General features: G+C 38.8%; 1 protein-coding gene across 2 annotated transcripts in view; it reads left to right on the top strand.

The window, feature by feature from the left end:
• Positions 1-1188: 1188 nt before the first annotated feature.
• The window catches only part of aspm (assembly factor for spindle microtubules), a 59270-nt gene continuing 41037 nt past the window's right edge, over positions 1189-19421 (top strand). For both annotated transcript variants that reach the window (XM_043699799.1, XM_043699800.1), the window contains exons 1-9: positions 1189-1601; positions 3637-3777; positions 7267-8557; positions 10301-10402; positions 11644-11790; positions 12603-12851; positions 16729-16796; positions 16908-17049; positions 18933-19063. In XM_043699799.1, the coding sequence (XP_043555734.1) occupies positions 1347-1601; positions 3637-3777; positions 7267-8557; positions 10301-10402; positions 11644-11790; positions 12603-12851; positions 16729-16796; positions 16908-17049; positions 18933-19063 (2526 nt within the window). In that variant the 5' untranslated portion in view covers positions 1189-1346. The remainder of the gene's footprint in view (positions 1602-3636; positions 3778-7266; positions 8558-10300; positions 10403-11643; positions 11791-12602; positions 12852-16728; positions 16797-16907; positions 17050-18932; positions 19064-19421) is intronic.

Raw genomic sequence — 19421 nt, forward strand, 5'->3', positions numbered from 1 at the left:
GGGTACATGAATAGGAAGGGTTTGGAGGGATATGGGCCGGGTGTTGGCAGGTGGGACTAGATTGGGTTGGGATATCTGGTTGGTATGGACGGGTTGGACCGAAGGGTCTGTTTCCATGCTGTACATCTCTATGACCTTCACAAGATCTTCCGTATCTGATGACAAGAAAGACAATCCAACAGCAGCGTATCTCTGAAGTTAACATTCTCAACACTGAGAGACTAATCCATCAAAATTCAGTAGCTGCCACATGTATACTTAACACCAGACTCCTGCAGCAATTGGAAATGGGTCTCAATACAAAACCAGTAGGAGGTCATCCCTGATGTCAAAACATCCTTCTAACTCTTGGGCATCCCTGGCTTCTGACTGACTAAAAATGAAGAAGATTCATTTATGGCAATACCAAAACAACTCTAGAGACTTTGTCAGTAATATGAAGAGGAGAAAGTCATCTCTCCAAACCTGCAAGCACTTACTGCTCCACATATGGCAGAATCTGCAGATCATTACCAAATTTATCCATTGTCAGCTATCTTGGAACCCATGGAAGCAGAGTGAGTGCAAGTCATCCAGAGGAACTGCTTTGAGAACTGAAATTCATGAATAAAACTCCCAAAATGATTTTTTTTTTAAATGCCAGCGACACTCAGCAGATTAACCAGCCCTAAGGAAGCATCACCTGGTAGCTGAAAAGTCAATTCTGTTTCTTGCTCCACAGATGCTGTCAGAACTGTTGAGTTTCTCCAGCATTTTCTGCTCGTGACTGAGACTCGTTAGCCCAGTTCAGCACTTCCCCCCCCCCCCCCCGTCTCAATCTGAGCCCTGCCACACCTCAATGTCAGTTCTGACCCCTGCTCATTACCAGCCCTGTCCCCACTCAACATGAACACTGCCCATAACTCAGTATTAACCCCGCCCCTGAGGTTAATTTCAGGCCCCGCCTCCAACCTGGCTAAGCCCCGCCTCCAGGCCACATCACCAACCGCCAGCCATCGTCTCGCGGGGAGGGCGGCAATGATTTTTGGAACGGCCGCGGCCGCTGGCGGTCCGGGGTTTGAAATCGGACGGCGGGGCGGGGCTGGCGGGCGCCGCGCTGTCCTATTGGCCCGGGCGTGCCAGCTCCCTGATTGGTGGGGAACGCGCGGAACCCGGCAGGGCGATTGGCTGGAAGTGAGGGTTTGAATTGCGGGGTGGGCGGGGAACTGGTGCTAACGGTCGCCGTGGTAGTCAGTGATGGTCGGACGGAGGTGATCATCGACGGAGGGGACTACGGCTTGCAAGGGGGTAAAAAGACAAAGCGCGACGGGACTTCACCGTCGGGAGCGGCCTTCGGAAAGACCGCGATGGACCTGAGCTCGGCCCGGCGGCCGCACCGCTCGGTCCCGGCCGTGTCCGACGGAGGCGAGGATGTCCCCGTCCTCGTCCTCACTCACTTCGCCCGGACTCCGTTCGTCTGCTTTGACAGCGTGAGGACCGGCAGCTCCAAGACCCAGACCCTGGCCGTCGAGAATCCCGAGAGCGTCCCGGTTTGGGTGACGATCGACAAGTTCCCCAGCTCCAGGGGCTTCACAATCAGCGAACGGGAGTTCATGGTGCAGGTAAGGGGGCCAGTCTTTAAACTGTGTTCCCAATGTCCCCCCCGCCCAACCTCCCGGATCATCTTTGGATGGAGTTCTTACATTTGATGATAAAATACTGCACACGTATCTAATTGAGTATGCAACCCACCCTTCCAGTAATTTGGCCAGTGTCAAGATGTTCAGATTGTCTATTAACGATGTTAACACCAGGTTAGAGTCCAACAGGTTTAATTGGAAGTACACTAGCTTTCGGAGCGCCGCTCCTTCATCAGGTGGTAGTGGAGGGCTCAATCCTAACACACAGGATTTATAGCAAAACTTTACAGTGTCATGTTACTGAAATTATACATTGAAAAATTGATTGTTAAGCCTTTCATCTGTTAGAACACATTGATGGTTTCACTTTCAGGTGTAAATCACAACCTTTTTATTTAAAAAGTTGCATTCTCGGGTTAGCTGTTAACAGTGGTGGTAGCTAGACAGTATGTTGAAGGTGTTGGCCCCCTGTGTTCTCTGTCTATGCCATGATGTTTAGCTTGATTCTAATCTAAAAAGTGAGATAATGGAGTTTTACATAAATTCATGCAGTGTTTGAGCTCAGATCCTGGATTAATAATCTGATGATAATACCTCTAGGCCATCTCCTCCGCCTGTAAAGACAAGACCACGTTTGTTTTGTATTTTTGATGGTGAACTGAAAAGGACAGAGGAATGTAGAAGGAGTTTCTGCACTTTTACAAAGAAAGGGATTGATTGAAATTCATTTTAAGTGCAGTTTTGTTCAAGCAATTGGAGTCAGATTATTTCCATCCTTGGTGCTGGCCTGTGTACAAAGTGGAATTAAGCTGGAAACAAGTTGCTGATTAGTTTGTGGAGTTGTGACGAATTGTGAATGGCCAAGGCCATAACCCTTACAGCAAGTGTCTGGTTCATTTTCTCTCAAGAAACCTCAAGAAAGCCAATTTACCTTCCCTCGTTGGAACTGAGAGCTATGGTCTTTTAATTAGTATGTAAAAGCTTTTGCAAATAATACACCAAATCGCCTGTGTCTCCTGCAAAAAAGTGATGTGAACTTACAGAAGTGAAGTTGAAAAGCAAAAACTCCTGACAAGCGAAAGCATCATTTCAACTATTCTTGTATCCCTGTGGAATATGAGCGCAGCAGGTCAGGGAGCATCCAAGGAACAGGAGAATCGACGTTTCGGGCATAAGCCCTTCTTCAGGAGAAGGGCTTATGCCCGAAACGTCGATTCTCCTGTTCCTTGGATGCTGCCTGACCTGCTGCGCTTTTCCAGCAATATATTTTCAGCTCTGATCTCCAGCATCTGCAGTCCTCACTTTCTCTTCCCTGTGGAATATGGCCATTGATCTGCTTCCCCAGTTTATTTTTCCGTCCACTCATAACACCAGTTTTCGTGTGTGTGTAGTTCAGAAGGGGGTTGGTGGGCAACTCGGGTTATTGTAATAAATACTAAATCTTGTTATGTACAGAAACATGGGGGTCTGTCTTAGCCTGGGAAGCCCAACAGGTAAATTGTCAAGTTACACAAAGTCCCCCAAAATTTTAATTTTTGTGACAATTTCAGTCCATGAGGTGTGACATGAAGACTCCTCAAAACTTCCTTGTTTGTTTTAAATAAAGAGGATTGTGTCTCTTTCTGCTTTGGAAATTGAAGCAATTGTGAACAAGCTCCAGAATGTAACTGATTTGTGTACATTTATTACATTTGTGATTACAAATATCCTTTGCAACAACAATGAATGTATTGTGTCGATCATTCAGCAGAATTCCATGGTGTTAAGCAATAGCTATTGCATGATGATTGTGTGCTGTCATTTTCTCAGGAATGTGGTAAGAAAAGGTATTTACAAGATTTCTTCATTTTCAGTATTGGCTGAATCCTAATACAGAAGTGTGTTCAAACATGTTTAGAATTGTTAAACAAATCCTGCAGTAACATTTCATATTATATCATTGTTAATTGCTTTTTCTCATTTGCTTTTAATTATCAGAAACTAAACTTTCAATGTAATTCTCATCTTTTGAATTCAGCCAGCAGAAAAATATTACCTTTCCATAACTTGGACACCAGTAGATATTGGAGGCATTCGAGAAACTGTGACATTTCATGTTGGCTGTGTGAAAGTTCTTTGCATTCTTCTGGGAAAGGCAGAGGATGCACCCAAAAAAAAGGTTGGAGGGTTTGTTAATTAAAGAAACAGAAACAATGTTTGTGTGTATTTATAATATAGATAAAAATACTTTGGTCAGATTTTCATTCTTCACCCTACTTTAGGGATAAAAATAACCTTGCAGTTTTCAGTGTATTTTTGATTCTCTAACCATTCTATAAACTGTTACAATGACGTTTTGGATCCATACACTACACGAAAGCCTCACTTCTGTGACTTTTACTACAATGCAAGCGAAACAAGTATGAATTAATTATAATTTACCATTTTAATGAAACTAATAAATCAGTTATTACAAACCATAACCTACATGTGTATTAGCAGATACAATAAGCGTCGATCTTATGAATTTGTGACTGGATTTTGACAGTACCCTGTCAATTAATCAAGTAGTTGTTCAATATTGTACCATTTCAAAAATGGACAAGCAAAGATTCATAGCTGAAAGGTGCACAGCTCTGGTAATCAACAGAAAGTTTGACCTGATGCTGTGGAACCTGACCGGATCTTCAGTCAATGTTGAGGACCCCAATTCCTCAGTACTTAATTGCATACTGTTGTACTGTATTGGGTCTGTCCTGTATTGGCCAGCATGGTGAAGAAACAACTTTGGGCTTTGCCTCAGAACTGTGATTCTGTAACTTCGACTGAGCTCTGCTCGAAGAGTCTGCTGGGGCAATGTGGTTAACTCTTTGGAGTAACTATCAAGTAGTACATAAACCGCTATGAAAAACAAAAGGGCAAAGTGGGTCAACTACTCTACATTCGTCTGTGGAATGAGGTCAAGAAAGGCACATTTGCCCAGTCAACCACACAAAATCCTAACATCTGCCAAATTACCTTTGCCCCAGCAGACGTATGACAGAGATTTGCCACCAGACATTTGCCTTTTCCCACAACCTTGTCCATTATGTCATACGCATGCTTGCAATGTTGAATCATGGCTAAGGACATCTCTGATCGCTTTCTTAAGATTTGTATTTCCATATCCTTTTCCATACAGCTTGTGGAGCAAATAAGCCTTCTCTACAACTCACTTACAAATGCAGTTGAATTCTCCAACTCTAGCCTATAGCTGTTGATCTGTACAATCGCAGTCATATTCACCTTTGGCATCCATAAATCTTTACCTTTCTGATCAGTACTAATCCTGCTATTCCCTTGTAAGGTTTGAAGTCCAATTTTGATTAAAACTTCAGGAAATGTCTTGATGTTTTACTCCGCAGAAGGTACTGCACGTGGATTATATGTAATTTCATTTATTTTCATCCTTTCAGAAATCCCTTCCATTTCATCCCACCATAAGTAACGCCTGTTTATATTCTTCTTGTCAATAAACTTCAAAATAGAAGATGGCTATGATTTTTAATGTATACACTATATGTCTACAAGAATTCAAAACTCTAATATTAACAATTTTCATATTTGTAAAAAAAAATTTTGAGAACAATTTTGGTTTCTTTCGTTACTTCAATGGATGCTGTAAATTTGACCTGGTGATTTTATGCAGCAGCATAGCTACTGATAAATGTTTTTTTTAAAAAATCAAAGTTAACTTAGTTTGCTGTATCTTATCCTAGAAGTTGCATTATGCATTGGGTAATAGAATTGTTAACTAACCGTAACAATTTCTATTAGGTATTCTACAACAGACACAGGCATAACAAGGAATACAATACTTGTGATGTTTTGGTAACTGGAGAAAATTTACCTTTTTCCTCCAAGCGCACCATATTTACTGCACTGTATTGCAAATTGCATATTTGCTGTATCCCAAAAGTCCTAATTCTGAAAAATTCAATCTCTCATCAGCTCTGTCGAAATTGGTGGCATGGTATGAGAACTTTCACTATTACAAACATTATTTCTAGAGAAAAAAATTACCTTACAAACAATTGGAATAAAAGCTGACAAGATCTCTGGACTTAATGCCTAATGGGTCTTAAAAGAAATGGCTGCACAGATTGTAAATGGATTGATTACGATGTGCCAAATTTTTCTAGAGTACAGATAAGAACCAGTGAAAGGTTACAGATCTTGATGCTTGTTGAGAAAGGAGTTTGTCAGCAGGATAATGTAGACCAGTTTCTCTTGCATTTATTCTTGCGAAAATCATAATAAAATCAATTTGACTCTGTGATCGAGAAATCATTTTAGACAGTACAGTAAAATGTAACTGCCAGAGCCGATACGTAAGAACTAGCAGATATAATGTATTGGGATTTCAAAATAAATGTTCGATTAGGTTCCATATTAAAAGTTATTGCACATTAAGAGCTTCCGATGGCAATATATTACATTAATAGAGAATTGGCTAACAGACAACAAATAGGATAAATGGGTCATCTTCAGATTAGCAAATTGTAGCTAGAGCTATGCAACAGATACTAATGTCGGACTATGAACTATTTTAGAATCTGTAGAGTGTATTATAGTTAAATTTGATAATATAAATTGGAACGAAGGCAATGCCTGTAGAAGGATGTAGTTGCTGATTGATCAAATTTTGTCAGGTGGATTATGTTGAAATTTGAGGATATTCACTTTGATAGGAAGAAAAATTTAAACTTGTTCAAATTTAGAGAGATTGCAGGATGCTGTCATCCATGGGATCTGGATCTCCTTACACACACGCTTTGAAGTTAGTATGCATGTGCAGCAAGTAATTAAGTGAATAGAATCTTGCCTTTTATTGCAAAGGAGATGGAGTTTAAAAGTCAGGAAATCCTGATCCACCTGTACAGGCTATTGATAGACTGTAAGTAGAGAATTGCATACTATTTTGATCTCCTTAAACAAGGAGGTAAATATTGAAATTGGAAGCTGTTCAGAAAAGGTTCACGGGATTCCTGGGATGAAGGTTTTATGTAGTGAGGAGCAATCAAGTATGTTAAGCTCTCGTTCATTCTGGAGTTGAGAATGAAAGATCAATCTATTGGTGTATATAAGATTCTAAGAGGGCTTGATCAGGTAGGTATTGAAAGGATATTTCCACTGATGTGGGAATCTGAAATCGAAATAAGACATTGTCCATTTAAAAGGGTGAGTTTCTTCTGAATATTGTGAATATTTGGAATTCTCTACCCCAGAGAGCTGTGGAAATGTGAGACGACAAATACATTTAAAGTTGAGATGGATAGAGTTTTGACTTGAGAATCCAGGTTTGTTAGGACATATGTGAAAGTGGAGTTGAGCCCATTTGTCTGATCATTTAAGCTGGATGAGAAAGCAGCCCTGTGGCTTACATCTCCTACTTCTGATGTTCTTATGTGCGAATTTGCAAATTATCATATCTTTATTCGAGAACTCTTAAAAACACTTTTGTTATGGTTTGATATAGTTAGAATTTAAGTGTTTTGCTTTTGTTTCGGATTTCCTGTTATTAAAAAAAGTCAGCAAATATCTGATTTATTTGTTTGAGAATTTATTGCAAGTATCTTGTGCAAAATAGTTTGAAAATTCAGTATAAATACTTGCCTTTCTTCCATAGCGAAGCCTGTGGGAATCAATTAAAAGAAAGAAGGCCTCGGAAAGTTCTGGCCCTTTGAAGCCAAAACGAAGTGCGTCAATTGCCAGCAAAACCATCATTATATCACAAAAGGTGGATACTATGAAAACGGGGGAACCTCGCAGTCCTCTTCAATCATGTGAAAATGTGGGTCCAATTGGCGATAGAGTTCCTCCTCTTCACCACTGCTCAACATTTCATGGTCATGAGATACTGCAATTATCTCCTATATTGCCACCAGGTCAAATTAAGGAAGAGTTTGAAAATTGTACACCACTTTCACTTAAACGTTCCACTACTTACTCTCTCCTTCGAAGTAATGGAATAACAGTGCAAAATGAGATGAGGCTGGATTGTGACAAAAAGCCTAATGCATTGCGCACAGTTGAGACTTTTCCGGAATCTGGAGGGAACTTGGTAAATCAACCAGTAAAAGAGTTTTCTGTCCGGACTCCAGCAAATTTGCCTTGTATATCTGCTCCTCATACTCCAATTAATGGGCGTCGGATCTTAAGCCCTGATTCTTTTGTAAATGACAGTTATGTTCCTGAAGAGAACCCTGACGTAATCGTTGAGCCATCAGTGCTATCACCAGATCAGTTTTTGAAGGATACAGTAGAAACTATGAATCAGTCTTTACCAAGTTTAACTCAGGTACAGGCTGTTGAAACAACCTCAAACAAAATTGCATTGCAATCAAGAAATTCTGCAAAACAGAAGAGGAGCAATGAGAGTTTGGGCTTAGAGGGGACGCTTGGATTATACACGCCAGAGAAGGGTTCTCCCCCTGTTATAAGTATGGAAGAACTGGGGCCACCAAAGTCAAGGTTAACTTTCTTTGTGACGTCAAAAACATCTAATGGCCACCAGAGGGCACAGCCTGCTAAACAGCAAGCACTTCAATCTGCTGCGCAAACCAAATTGCTCCCTGTCTACACCACTACAGGAACCAAATGTAACTCTGTAAGACCTCCTGAATTGGAAAAAAAAGTTCAGTTATCCAGGAAGAAAGTTATTGAAGTTAATGCAAATTCCAGTTCTCATTCTGTTACTATTATACAGACTGACACTGAAATCAGAAATCCAAGTCTTGCTAACCAACTATCCTTTTCTGGCAGAAAAAGAAAAAGTTCAGAGTTCTTGTCGCAAGCATGTGAAAAGGATATTGTTACAAATAAAAGAAAGTCTGTACAGGTGGAACAATTGAGTAGAAAATCAAATGTGAAAAAATGCCGTTCATTTGGAGGAAAATCACTTCAGAAGAGGAAATCTGGTATGAAATGATGTGCTCAATTTTATGCAGAAAATGTAGTGGATTTGTGGAGAGCATATTTCATTTGTTTCGTTAATGTACTAATGTAAGGTATTGATATTTGAAACCATTGCATTATATTCCACAAGTCTATCACTGATGGGAAGATTTGAGAACAGTGTGAGACTTCTGTATTGGAATCATGTTGGACATGAAAAAATGAGAAAGCCATTTGAATGTTTGTGCCCAGAAGCCGTTTATCTGATATGAATATATTGTTGAATAACTAAAGAAAACATGCATCTGCATTGTAGATTTATTTGAAATTGAACGTTATGGTGACGTTGAAAAGATCAGACAGAGCTGAAGTCTGAATATGTGGCATTAAAATTGAGCAATCTTTTGAATTTTCCACTGGGTGGAACTTCCTATAGTTTACATTAAATAAAATAGTTATTCAGGAGAATTTTGAGCATTTAAATAAAATGTCTAATTTCTGAGTAACTCCTCGGCTGACCCCATACCTATCGCAGTCCCCAACTACACCACCTCCCAGCCACCAACTTGACCTTTCCCATTCCATTTTCTCCACTCACCCTCACCTGCATCATTTATCTGGCCCCCTATCCACTGCATCCCTCTCTCTGCCTCGTACCTGTATTCATCTGACATTCTGGCACCGTAACCCTTTCACAGCACGTTACATACATGGCATCCTACCCACCTTCTGGCTTACTTGCCTAGAACCCTATCTACTCTACCCTCATAGCACCCTGACATCGCACTTGTGTCACTGCTTGACAGCAGCTGCTAAAGTGGTTGTCAACACCTTTTACATTACAGAATAATGTCTCTCACTGCTGTGAAAAAGAATGTGCATGTCTTCTTCTAAATGCTCTGACCGTCAAAAGAACTATCAGAATGGAAGTACAGTTACACATTTCCAAGAGAGCCTTGAGTTCCCTTCTTTTTGAGGAATAAAGTAGCAAGCTGCATAAGTTTGCCCTTCCTTGTAAAATTTGACCCAGAAGTTCAGCAGTTACTGAATACTTCTGCTCTGAAATAGGAAGTTATTCAGCAGCTTGAGGTCTAATATTACTGAATTTTAGTACTGTTTAGATCATGCAATAGCTAAGCTTTTGCTCGATCAGATAAATCCCTGGTTTTGTCGTAGGCCTGAGCTCCAGGTCCAATTAAATAATATGTTCTTGGGTGGCTTATCTTGCCAGTAAGGCAAATGAAGTGCTGCTGCACAGTTTCTTCACCTTGTTTCAGAATTTTCTGTACAGGTAGTTTTGCTATTATGCGATTGTTATGTTCTTGAGACCCTGCACTATGTAAGAATCGTGCAAAGTGTTGGTGACGTAATTGCGTTATGACCACATGCATTTAAAAAGTTTGCACTTTAGAAACAATGTTCCCATTCGTCAATTGCACTCCAGCCAATTTGCTGTGGCAAACCACACGTTCCAGCAATATTACCTGTATTTTGTGAGCAAGTGGTATCCATTTTTAACATAAAAGAAGTCCAACGTTGTCCGTTTATTACTGATGGAAATTATCTGGTATACAGTTGGCTAATAACTCCAAACCAAGCTCATTACTGTATTTAAAAATTACTGTATAAACCATTAGTAAATGTATTTGCATTATGCAAATAGGTAGTTTGTTTTTGCTGTTTTCAAGATGCTTGCTTTATAGATTAACTATTATAACTTGTCATAAGTTCATGCAATAAATGTATAGTTTTGTTGAACTCCACAGTTTCTCATGTTCAGGCCTCTGTTACTGCACGTATAAAACCTGGAAAACTAATGCCTGGAGTTGCTCAGTCACAATTTGTTTTTCGAAAATTGACCAAGACAGGTAGGCGAATGTACAGTATTTGTAAACTTGCTAATTTTATTTGTAAACTGAACAAATTTAGAAATCTTATTACTTTGTAAAGATGATCTGTTTAACTGTTTATCTGCAGTAACTTTGCAATGACGTGAGGTTCCATTTGCTAATTTCCTTGATGTGTTTTTACTTTGTTCAAGTCTTTTTAATATGGTTACATATATTTTAATACAGCTGATGGTAATGCTGTTTTGATGACACGTTGGATAGGTCATTGGTTACATTGGCAAAGAATTGTACAGTGAAATTTGAACTATTCTAAAATTGGTACATGACAGTTGCAAAAAAGATATGAATGGACTGGATTTACCTTACTAAGGGATACTGGCAATTAAATCTGGTTCCATGGGCCCCAATTAAAATTTATCCATTTGGTGCAAAACAGTCTGTTTAGAGGGTACAAAATCTGTTCTCAAAGATGTTGCCTCGACTGACCTAGGGCTAGCTGTCTGTGAAAGGCCACTGGACTTGGGTTAGTGAAATGTTGTACAAAAAGCATGCTCAACAAGGTTTCTGCTGGTATGGGCAAGATTCTGTTATTTTCCCAACATAACAGTTAGCTCACAATCATCTTTTAAAAAGATGAGAAATGGGCTGTGCCTACGATCAATAGCAGAAAAACTCTGTTTTAAAATGCCATCCAGCTGGACATTCTACGACTCTTGTAATTGGTCATTCTGATAAATCTGAACAGCTCACATCTTATCTTATGTTGTCTTATCAAATGTTGTTTCAGGAAACTTGAAGAATTTATGCATTTCAGTTTGCTGCAGGCCATTTAATAGAAATTTTTATTAATACATTTTATTATTTATGTTAAAATGCAATACTGTGACTATTACCCAGTGAGTGGGGTGCATTTTATAATTATGTAAACTGGGTGACGTACCCAGTTTGTTATGTGTACTATCAGATTCCAGGCTAAATTATTTGGAATCAGTGTTATTAATTAAGTAAACTGATTGGTCAGATGTATTAGTTCTAGTAGAAAGTACTGTTGAATATATAAACAACTTCATCACAATCATCTTCTATCATTGAGTCACTTGCACTCTTCTTTTTGTTTTTTCGTGTTACAACCAAAGCGCTGAAAATATTAAAGTATAAATGTATGCTGTGTATAATTATCTTGAGATTACCTTGTTGGCGAGTACTTGTATCTAAATGTATTGATTAGAAATACTATTATTCAAATTTCTTATTTGCAGTCATTCCTAGGCATCCAAACCCATTTTCTACAGGAAACATGTATTATGATGAGCAATGGAAAGAGAAGCAAGAGAGAGGTTTCACGTGGTGGCTGAATTTCATTCTTACACCCGATGACTTAACAGTGAACACTGAGTCCTCCAGAGGTGAACTGAAATGAGCAGCATACAATATTGAGCTTTGGGTGTTTTTTTTCTGTAGTTAATGATTTACTCCTAAAAACATTTAAGTTCTCAGTGCCAGGTGTTTCATTGTGCCATGGTTTCTCACTTTTGTTGTGGTTCTGTTCACCGAGCTGGGAATTTGTGTTGCAGACGTTTCGTCCCCTGTCTAGATGACATCCTCAGTGCTTGGGAGCCTCCGGTGAAGCGCTTCCGTGATGTTTCCTCTGGCATTTATAGTGATTTGTACCTGGCGCTTCCGGTTGTCTGTTCCAGCTGTCCGCTGCAGTGACCGGTATATTGGGTCCAGGTCGATGTGCTTGTGGATGAATGCCATGCCTCTAGGAATTCCCTGGCTGTTCTGTTTGGCTTGTCCTATAATAGTAGTGTTGTCCCAGTCGAACTCATGTTGCTTGTCATCTGAGTGTGTGGCTACTAAGGATAGCTGGTCATGTCGTTTCGTGGCTAGTTGGTGTTCACGTCTGCAACACAAATTCCCAGCTCGGCGAACAGAACCACAACAACGAGCACCCGAGCTACAAATCTTCTCCCAAACTTTCTCACTTTTTTTCAAGTGTGTATTTAAGAATCTTTATATTGGCAATAATTTATTTAAAATCCTGGTGCTGGATGAACAATTTGGAATTTCAATTTTTAACATTTTTAATGTTAATTTTTAAATTTTGTATGATCAATTAAACAAATCTTTTTCAGACTCTTAATCAGGGAGACAATTACCAAAAATGTTAAGCCCTGCTGTTATGGTAACTTAAATATTTAACTTTATCTTTTTTTAGTAAACACTGCTACATTGTTTATGGGTTCTGAGATCCAGCACCACAAAATTAGTGTCCCTGCAGCACCAACCAATGAAGAAATGTCACTGAGAGCATACACCGCAAAATGTCGACTTAATCGTCTTCGTCGTGCAGCTTGCAGACTATTTGCATCTGAAGGGATGGTTAAAGTTATACATAAATTGGAAGCAGCTATTGAAGCTAAACATCTACTTGTGCGGAAAGACCGATATCTTTGGAAAGACATTGGTAAATTTTCAACATATAACTTTTCTGTTTATTGTGCTAATTCTGAAGTTTTGTGCAAGATTTGCAATCCATCCGTCACTTTCTTCCGAATGGAGGGAACGTGACACGAGAGGAGATTCTGATAAGAGTTCCTTCAAAGATTCAGAAACAGTTCCATTCTGGCAGTCACTTTGTATTCTAGAATTGTTGGATAAGGAAATCGATGCCTGCTTTACATAAGAATTAGCTGCTATATTCTAACAATTAAAGGTCCTGATCTCCACTTTGACAGCTGCTGTCAAACAGTAAATACATAAGGTAAGTTTGACATTAGGGTACTAGGTTTGCAGGATGTCAGCTGGGATAGAGTGTGAGTCAGATAGGTAAGAGATATAGTGTTTAGGGTGGGTTGCTGTTGGGCTGGGGCTCAGGTGTGGTGATTGGGAGAGATGGTGTTTTGGTGCAAAATGGGTGAAGCAGGGTTATTTCCATCAGAGCAGAAGAGGGATGGATTAAGGTGTGGAGTGGGTGATCAATGTGATGACTCCCATTCAGTCCAGAGTTGCAGGAAGGAGGGATATGGAAGGGAGTGGGGAAGGGGAAATTTTGGCTTAGTAGGCAATCGGAGCAGTGATTGTACTGGAGTGGAGAAGGGTGTTCAGGTTCCATGTGGTGGAGGGAGCAGTGGGGTTGTAGTGTCTACAGGAGTGTATGGGCTGAATCTGATTGCGTATGTGAGGTAGATCTAATTTACTGGTTCACATGAAGGTGCTTTAAATACCCACACAAGGAGGGACGCTAAAGGCAAACATGACATAAGTTCTTGGAGGTGGGAATCGTAATCTTGAGGGAGGTTTGATGAAGCTACTTGTTTGAATGAAACTGTTCTGATTTCTACCTGACAAACACATTGATATGATGAAGTTTTATAGTTCAATTTTAATAAAAACTAAGCCATATTGTGTGAAATTGCCATTTTCAAAATTTTGCTCAGTCAAATGTTCTTGGATAGCAAATTATCTTTTTGTCACTGTTCACAGCAGAGAAGTATGAATTGCATTTTTCAACTACAGTTTCTGAGACAACACCATTGTTTGTGGGATCTTAACTTTGTGTCAGTATAAACAAGATTTGTGAATGTCTGAAAAGTTTCTGTGCTTCATGACCTTGACTAAGGCCATTAAGAGGTTTTGGAAATCTTGGCAGCTCAAAATTTCCTGAATAGTGCACAGAATTACCAGTATGAAGGGAGAAATTCCTCCAAGCTGGTGGTTGAAGTACAACATTAAAACAGACCATTTGGCCTAACAAATTCATGATTCACGTAAACCTCTTATAACCTCACTAAGTTATATCTTTTGTAACATTGGAAGGGAAGAGAAGCAGGGACTATAGAAGCGTAACTAAAAGAAATGACAAGATCACCAATCATGTCACATAGGGATATAATGAAGCCATGTACAAACGTTATCAAGTAATCAAATATGCAATCCTCTGGGAAAGGAATAGAGCACTGAAATGCAATTAGCAGAGAACGGAACAAAACTTTTGATCTGTTGTGCCTGTGGCAAGACCCAATGCTGGCAATTTACATTGTGTCATTTTCCCATCTTCTTGGAACTCTATGCTGCTTCCTTTTCAAATAACAATCCAATTCTTTCTTGAATATCTCAACTGAATGTGCCTCTGCAATTTCTCAAGAGGAAGATAGGGTTAACAAATCAAAATGTCTTTGGGTGGTGCAGGAGATCGAAATAAAGGTTAAAAAGGAAAAGTATCAAGTGAAAATACAATTGAGATCCAAGCTGAAAACAAAAGATTCTGAGGGATGTAGAAAAGCAAATGAGGGGAGTTGGGGATTCTGGAAAAAGCTCTGGTATCCAAGGTCTGGAAATCCCAAAGTCTTCTAATGATACATTGATAACGCAGTGGCAAAAGTAGGTGTCGGGCAGATAAGTGACTCAAATAAATGATGTAAGCCTGGAGACAGAAAGCATGGCAGAAATGTTAAATTGACACCTTGCATCTCTCTTTACCTGTGAACTAGCCAGTTCTCAAACAGATGACGGAACATTTATATTCATGTTGCTTCAACACTTCCTTTTCCCGGGCTTTCAATTCCTACAAAATTTGTCTTTGTTTTTAATATAGTTTACTCCAGACAGAGTTATTACTGCTTCTTTCCATGTATAACTCTTTTGCTTTGTTGATTTTTTTTTTCCATCCATGATTAGTTATTAAAGTTCTGAAGTTTACTATATCACAACACAAATCAAATTTCGCAGATGTTGCAAAACTAGACAACATTGTGAGCTGAGGAGGACAGTGCAGAAGTTTAAAAAGACAGAACAAGTGCAATGCAGTGTGTTGTGATATGTCTTGGTTGGAAGAATGTGGAGAAACAATTCCAAAGAATACAGTTCCAAAGTGGATGCAACAGCAATGATACTTATGTTGATGTGTTCATAAATTATTGTAAAATAAGTTGTCAGCATAACTAATAAAGCTGACAGCATCCTGATCAAAAGCTCCAAGTTAGTTAGTTCAATTTTATTGCTGTATAGGTCAGTGCTGGCTTTCCTTAATAAGCCCACATTTACCCACTTAATGAACCGTTTTGTCCAGAATTACAATTTCTGTAAGCTCCCCACTATCAACATTAAACCGACTGGACTCTAGTTGCTGGGCTTATCTTTAAGCTCATGTTTGCACGAGGATGTCTGAAACCACTTCATCTTTGTCTTCTTCTCTATTATTTTTGTCATCCAGGGATGTCTGCATTTCTACTTTTTCTTATTCATTCACCGAATGTGTGCATTGCTGGCTAGGCCAGCATTCATTGACCATCCCTAGTTGTTCAATTGAGAGTTGAGAGACAACCACATGGCTATATGTCTAGAGTCACATATAGGCCAGAGGACAGTTTCTTTCCTTAAAGGATATTGGTGAACCATATGGGTTTTTCCTGACAATCTGTGATGGTTTAGTGGTCATCATTAGACTTCTACTTCTAGATTTTTCTTTTTATTGAATTTATATTTCACCATCTGTCAATGTGGGAATTGAAACCAGGTCTTCAGAACATTATCTGCTTCTGCAGATTAATAGTCTAACGATAATACCACTAGGCTGTTTTCGCCTCATGGGACTGTACCTGGTCTGTGGCTGTCCTATTTCTTCCATTTATGCAGCCTATTTTGCAGATACTGTTTCACCTGCAAGTCTTTGGTTCCAATTGATTTCACCCCATCAAAATTGACTTTCCACAAATTTGTTTTTTTTAGTCTAGCTTGCTCTTTTTCTACAGCTGACCTAACTTTGAGGTGATGATTAGAGTGCCCTAAATTTTCCCCCACTGATACTTGAAACTCTTGTATTTGGCTTTTGCAAATGAGGTAGGCTAAAAAGCCGAAGCAAAATGTTTGCAATAATCATTGGTAAAAGGAATTGGCTCCCACCAAAATTGATACGGAGCTGTAACATTCCTGTTAATCTGGTCTGGCTGTAATAATGCTGGATTCACTCACAAATTGTTGCTAAGGTAAATAAAATCCAGAGGTGGTATCTGTCTAACTTCAAGGCATGCCTTTTTTATGTCTGTGCAATTCTGCAATGGAACACAGGTCCAATTACTTGTATTGAATGGACAGCAGAATGAAAATTAGAATAATTTGTCATCCCCATTCAAGCAATGTTTTTATTAGAAAGAAAGTTATCATGTTCAAATGTTCAATTTATCCTTAAAGTTATATATTAAGTTGTATAGCTGCACAAATGTTACTTCTCTTCTGTTACTGTGGAATGTGGAACATAACTTTGAATTTTACTGATTTTGGAACTTTTTATCTGTAGGTACATGCTATTATATTTACCTCTTGTATTTTCTTTTTCACTGAAGGAGAGCGACAGAAGATCCTAAAGTGGCTTTTGTCATATAATCCTCTGTGGTTGCGTATAGGACTGGAGGTAAGGCTTACTTTGTACAATTAGGAATAATATAAGCAAATTTGACAATTTTGTGTAATGGTGCATATATTTTGGTGTAATGGCTGAAATCTTCATCTTGTCACATTTCAGTGTATATTTGGTGAACTGATTCCACTGGAAAGCAACAGCGATGTGGTTGGCTTAGCTAGATTTATTTTAAATCGCCTACTTTGGAATTCTGATATAGCTGCAGTATTTCAACATCCGACCGTGCCACATTTATATCGTGACGGTAAAAAAAGTTTTGCTTACATTTTGAAACACTTTTCATATTTGAAGTGTGACATGTAGGTTACAGGGCTGTCATTGACTTGAAGTGCCTCCAGAAGTATTGAGAGAAAGATGGATTGGAACTAAACTTTCATCTAAGTTTTAATAAGTGCAAATTTAGTTTTCTGTGTACGTATTTTGGTTGTGCTAATTGGAATAATATTGATTAACATCATTAAATTTTACAGCACAAAATAAGATTACACTGCATTATGTTATCTCCAATAAAGTTTTCCAAGTTTTGCAATTTGTTTTACAAATTCCCTTCTTTTCAAAAGTCATTGTTGATTCTACTTCTGCTACTACTTCTATAATTGAGGTGATTTGTTAGTCCACTGAAGATCATTGTAATTTGACCACATGGACAGTGCAATCAGATAGCGGATTGACATTTTCCCTTCTCCTGAATGGCATTAGTGAACTAATTGCTCTTCTGTATGTTATCAGTTTTTAATTTTCAGAATCCTGTAATTGTGCTACCTGAGTTACAAGTTGAACAGTTGTATTATGTATAGTTTGCAAAAGTGGAGGAGCTTGTAGAACATAAGCTGCAACACACAAAATACACAAAGGCAGTGGGTGAACACATCCCCACAAATTGATCAATCCATGACTGATTTTTCCTGGACAATCAGAAAGAAAATTTGCCCCCAGTTTGGAATTAAAATTTTGAAAGGAACAGTTCCTCTATTGCCAGGCTGATTTAATTCCCTACATTTGTTGATCAGCAGCAAGTGCAGGAGGGAATGGTCTTTGACTGGAGGAGAAATGAAAAGTGAGTAGATGCATAAGACTGTTGAGGGCATGGGTGAGCTGTTGGTTTGCAAGCCGTGGCTGCAATGCAGGGAGGACCAGCCAGTTTGCCCAGCAATACTAGTTAAGGGACATAGCCACTTTGGGGCAAGAATTATTTTGGCTACCTCAAAGACAAAAGTATTTTTGCAGCTTCCTTTTATTGGTCATGATTGTTTTAATTTAAATGAAAGTGTAGTTTGAAGCAGTCATGAAATCTCAGCTTTAAAAAACATTTACTGAAGTAGCATCAACTACTTCACTGGGCAGGGAATTCCATAGATTTACAACCCTCTGGGTGTAGAAGTTCCTTCTCAATTCAGTCCTAAATCTGCTCCATCTAATCTTGAGGCTATGCCCTCTTGTCCTAGTTTCACCTGCCAGTGGAAGCATCTTCTCTACTTCAATTTATCTATTCCCTTCATAATTTTATGTTTCCGTAAGATTCCTCCCTTATTCCAGTGAATATAATCCCAGTCTACTCAGTCTCTCCTCATAAACCAATCCCCTCAACTCCGGAATCAACCTAGTGAACCTCCTGTGCACCACTTCAAGTGTCAGTACATCCTTTCTCAAGTAAGGAGAAGAAAACTGCACGCAGTACTCCAGATGTGGCCTCAGCTGCAACATAACCCCCCACCCCCAGCTTTTAAACTCAGTCCCTTTAGCAAAGAAGGACTACATGCCATTTGTCTTCCTAATTACTTGTTGTACCTGCAGACCAACCCTCTATGATTCATGCACAAGTACACCCAGGTCCCTCTGCATAGCGGCATGCTGCAACGTTTTACCATTCAAATAGTAATCCTTTTTACAGTTACTCCTACCAAAATGGGTGATTTCACAAAGTTAATTAAGCTTAATTTGCTTGTTTAAATGCAGTGGATTTTAATTAACGTATATTGTATCTTGAGCCTTGATTACATTTCCATCTTGAATTTGGGGTTGCACCTCAGTTAGTAGTGTAAAAATACTGTTAGTAATGTATTAAGGCTCAACTAGAAATTAATTTTACTGTAAATTACATTGTAACTCTTTGTCTTGATTTTCTAGAGCATCAAGAGGTTTTGGCACAGTTTACACTGAAGAAGTTCCTGCTTTTGGTTTGGTTTCTGGATTGTGCCAAACAGTCTAGGTTGATAGATCATGATCCATGCCTTTTCTGCAAAGATGCAGAATTTAAGGTCAGATATGAAAAAATACTGCTTCTCCAAGCATATTCATTGAGTTTTTATTGAAAATCTATACATGCATAGATTTTGTTATAACACTTTTTGTATTTAAAGCAAAAGTATAACAGGTTTTATTTAAGTGCACTAATGCTTTCTTTTAAATGGTGAGATTAGGTTAGAAAATCTTTTTTTTTGACATTCTGTGTGACTTGAATGTTCTTAAACATTTGCAAAATATTTTTTGGCTCTGTGAAAAATTTATTTGGTCCAAGGTAGTGTATTCTGTACCAAAAATTATAGACCATGTGCATTACGATATGACTTTATTTACTAGTAAACTTTGAACATTCTAATTTTAACTTGTCTTTCT

This window comes from Chiloscyllium plagiosum, chromosome 11 (genome assembly GCF_004010195.1).
Source record: "Chiloscyllium plagiosum isolate BGI_BamShark_2017 chromosome 11, ASM401019v2, whole genome shotgun sequence".
NCBI lineage: Eukaryota > Metazoa > Chordata > Chondrichthyes > Orectolobiformes > Hemiscylliidae > Chiloscyllium > Chiloscyllium plagiosum.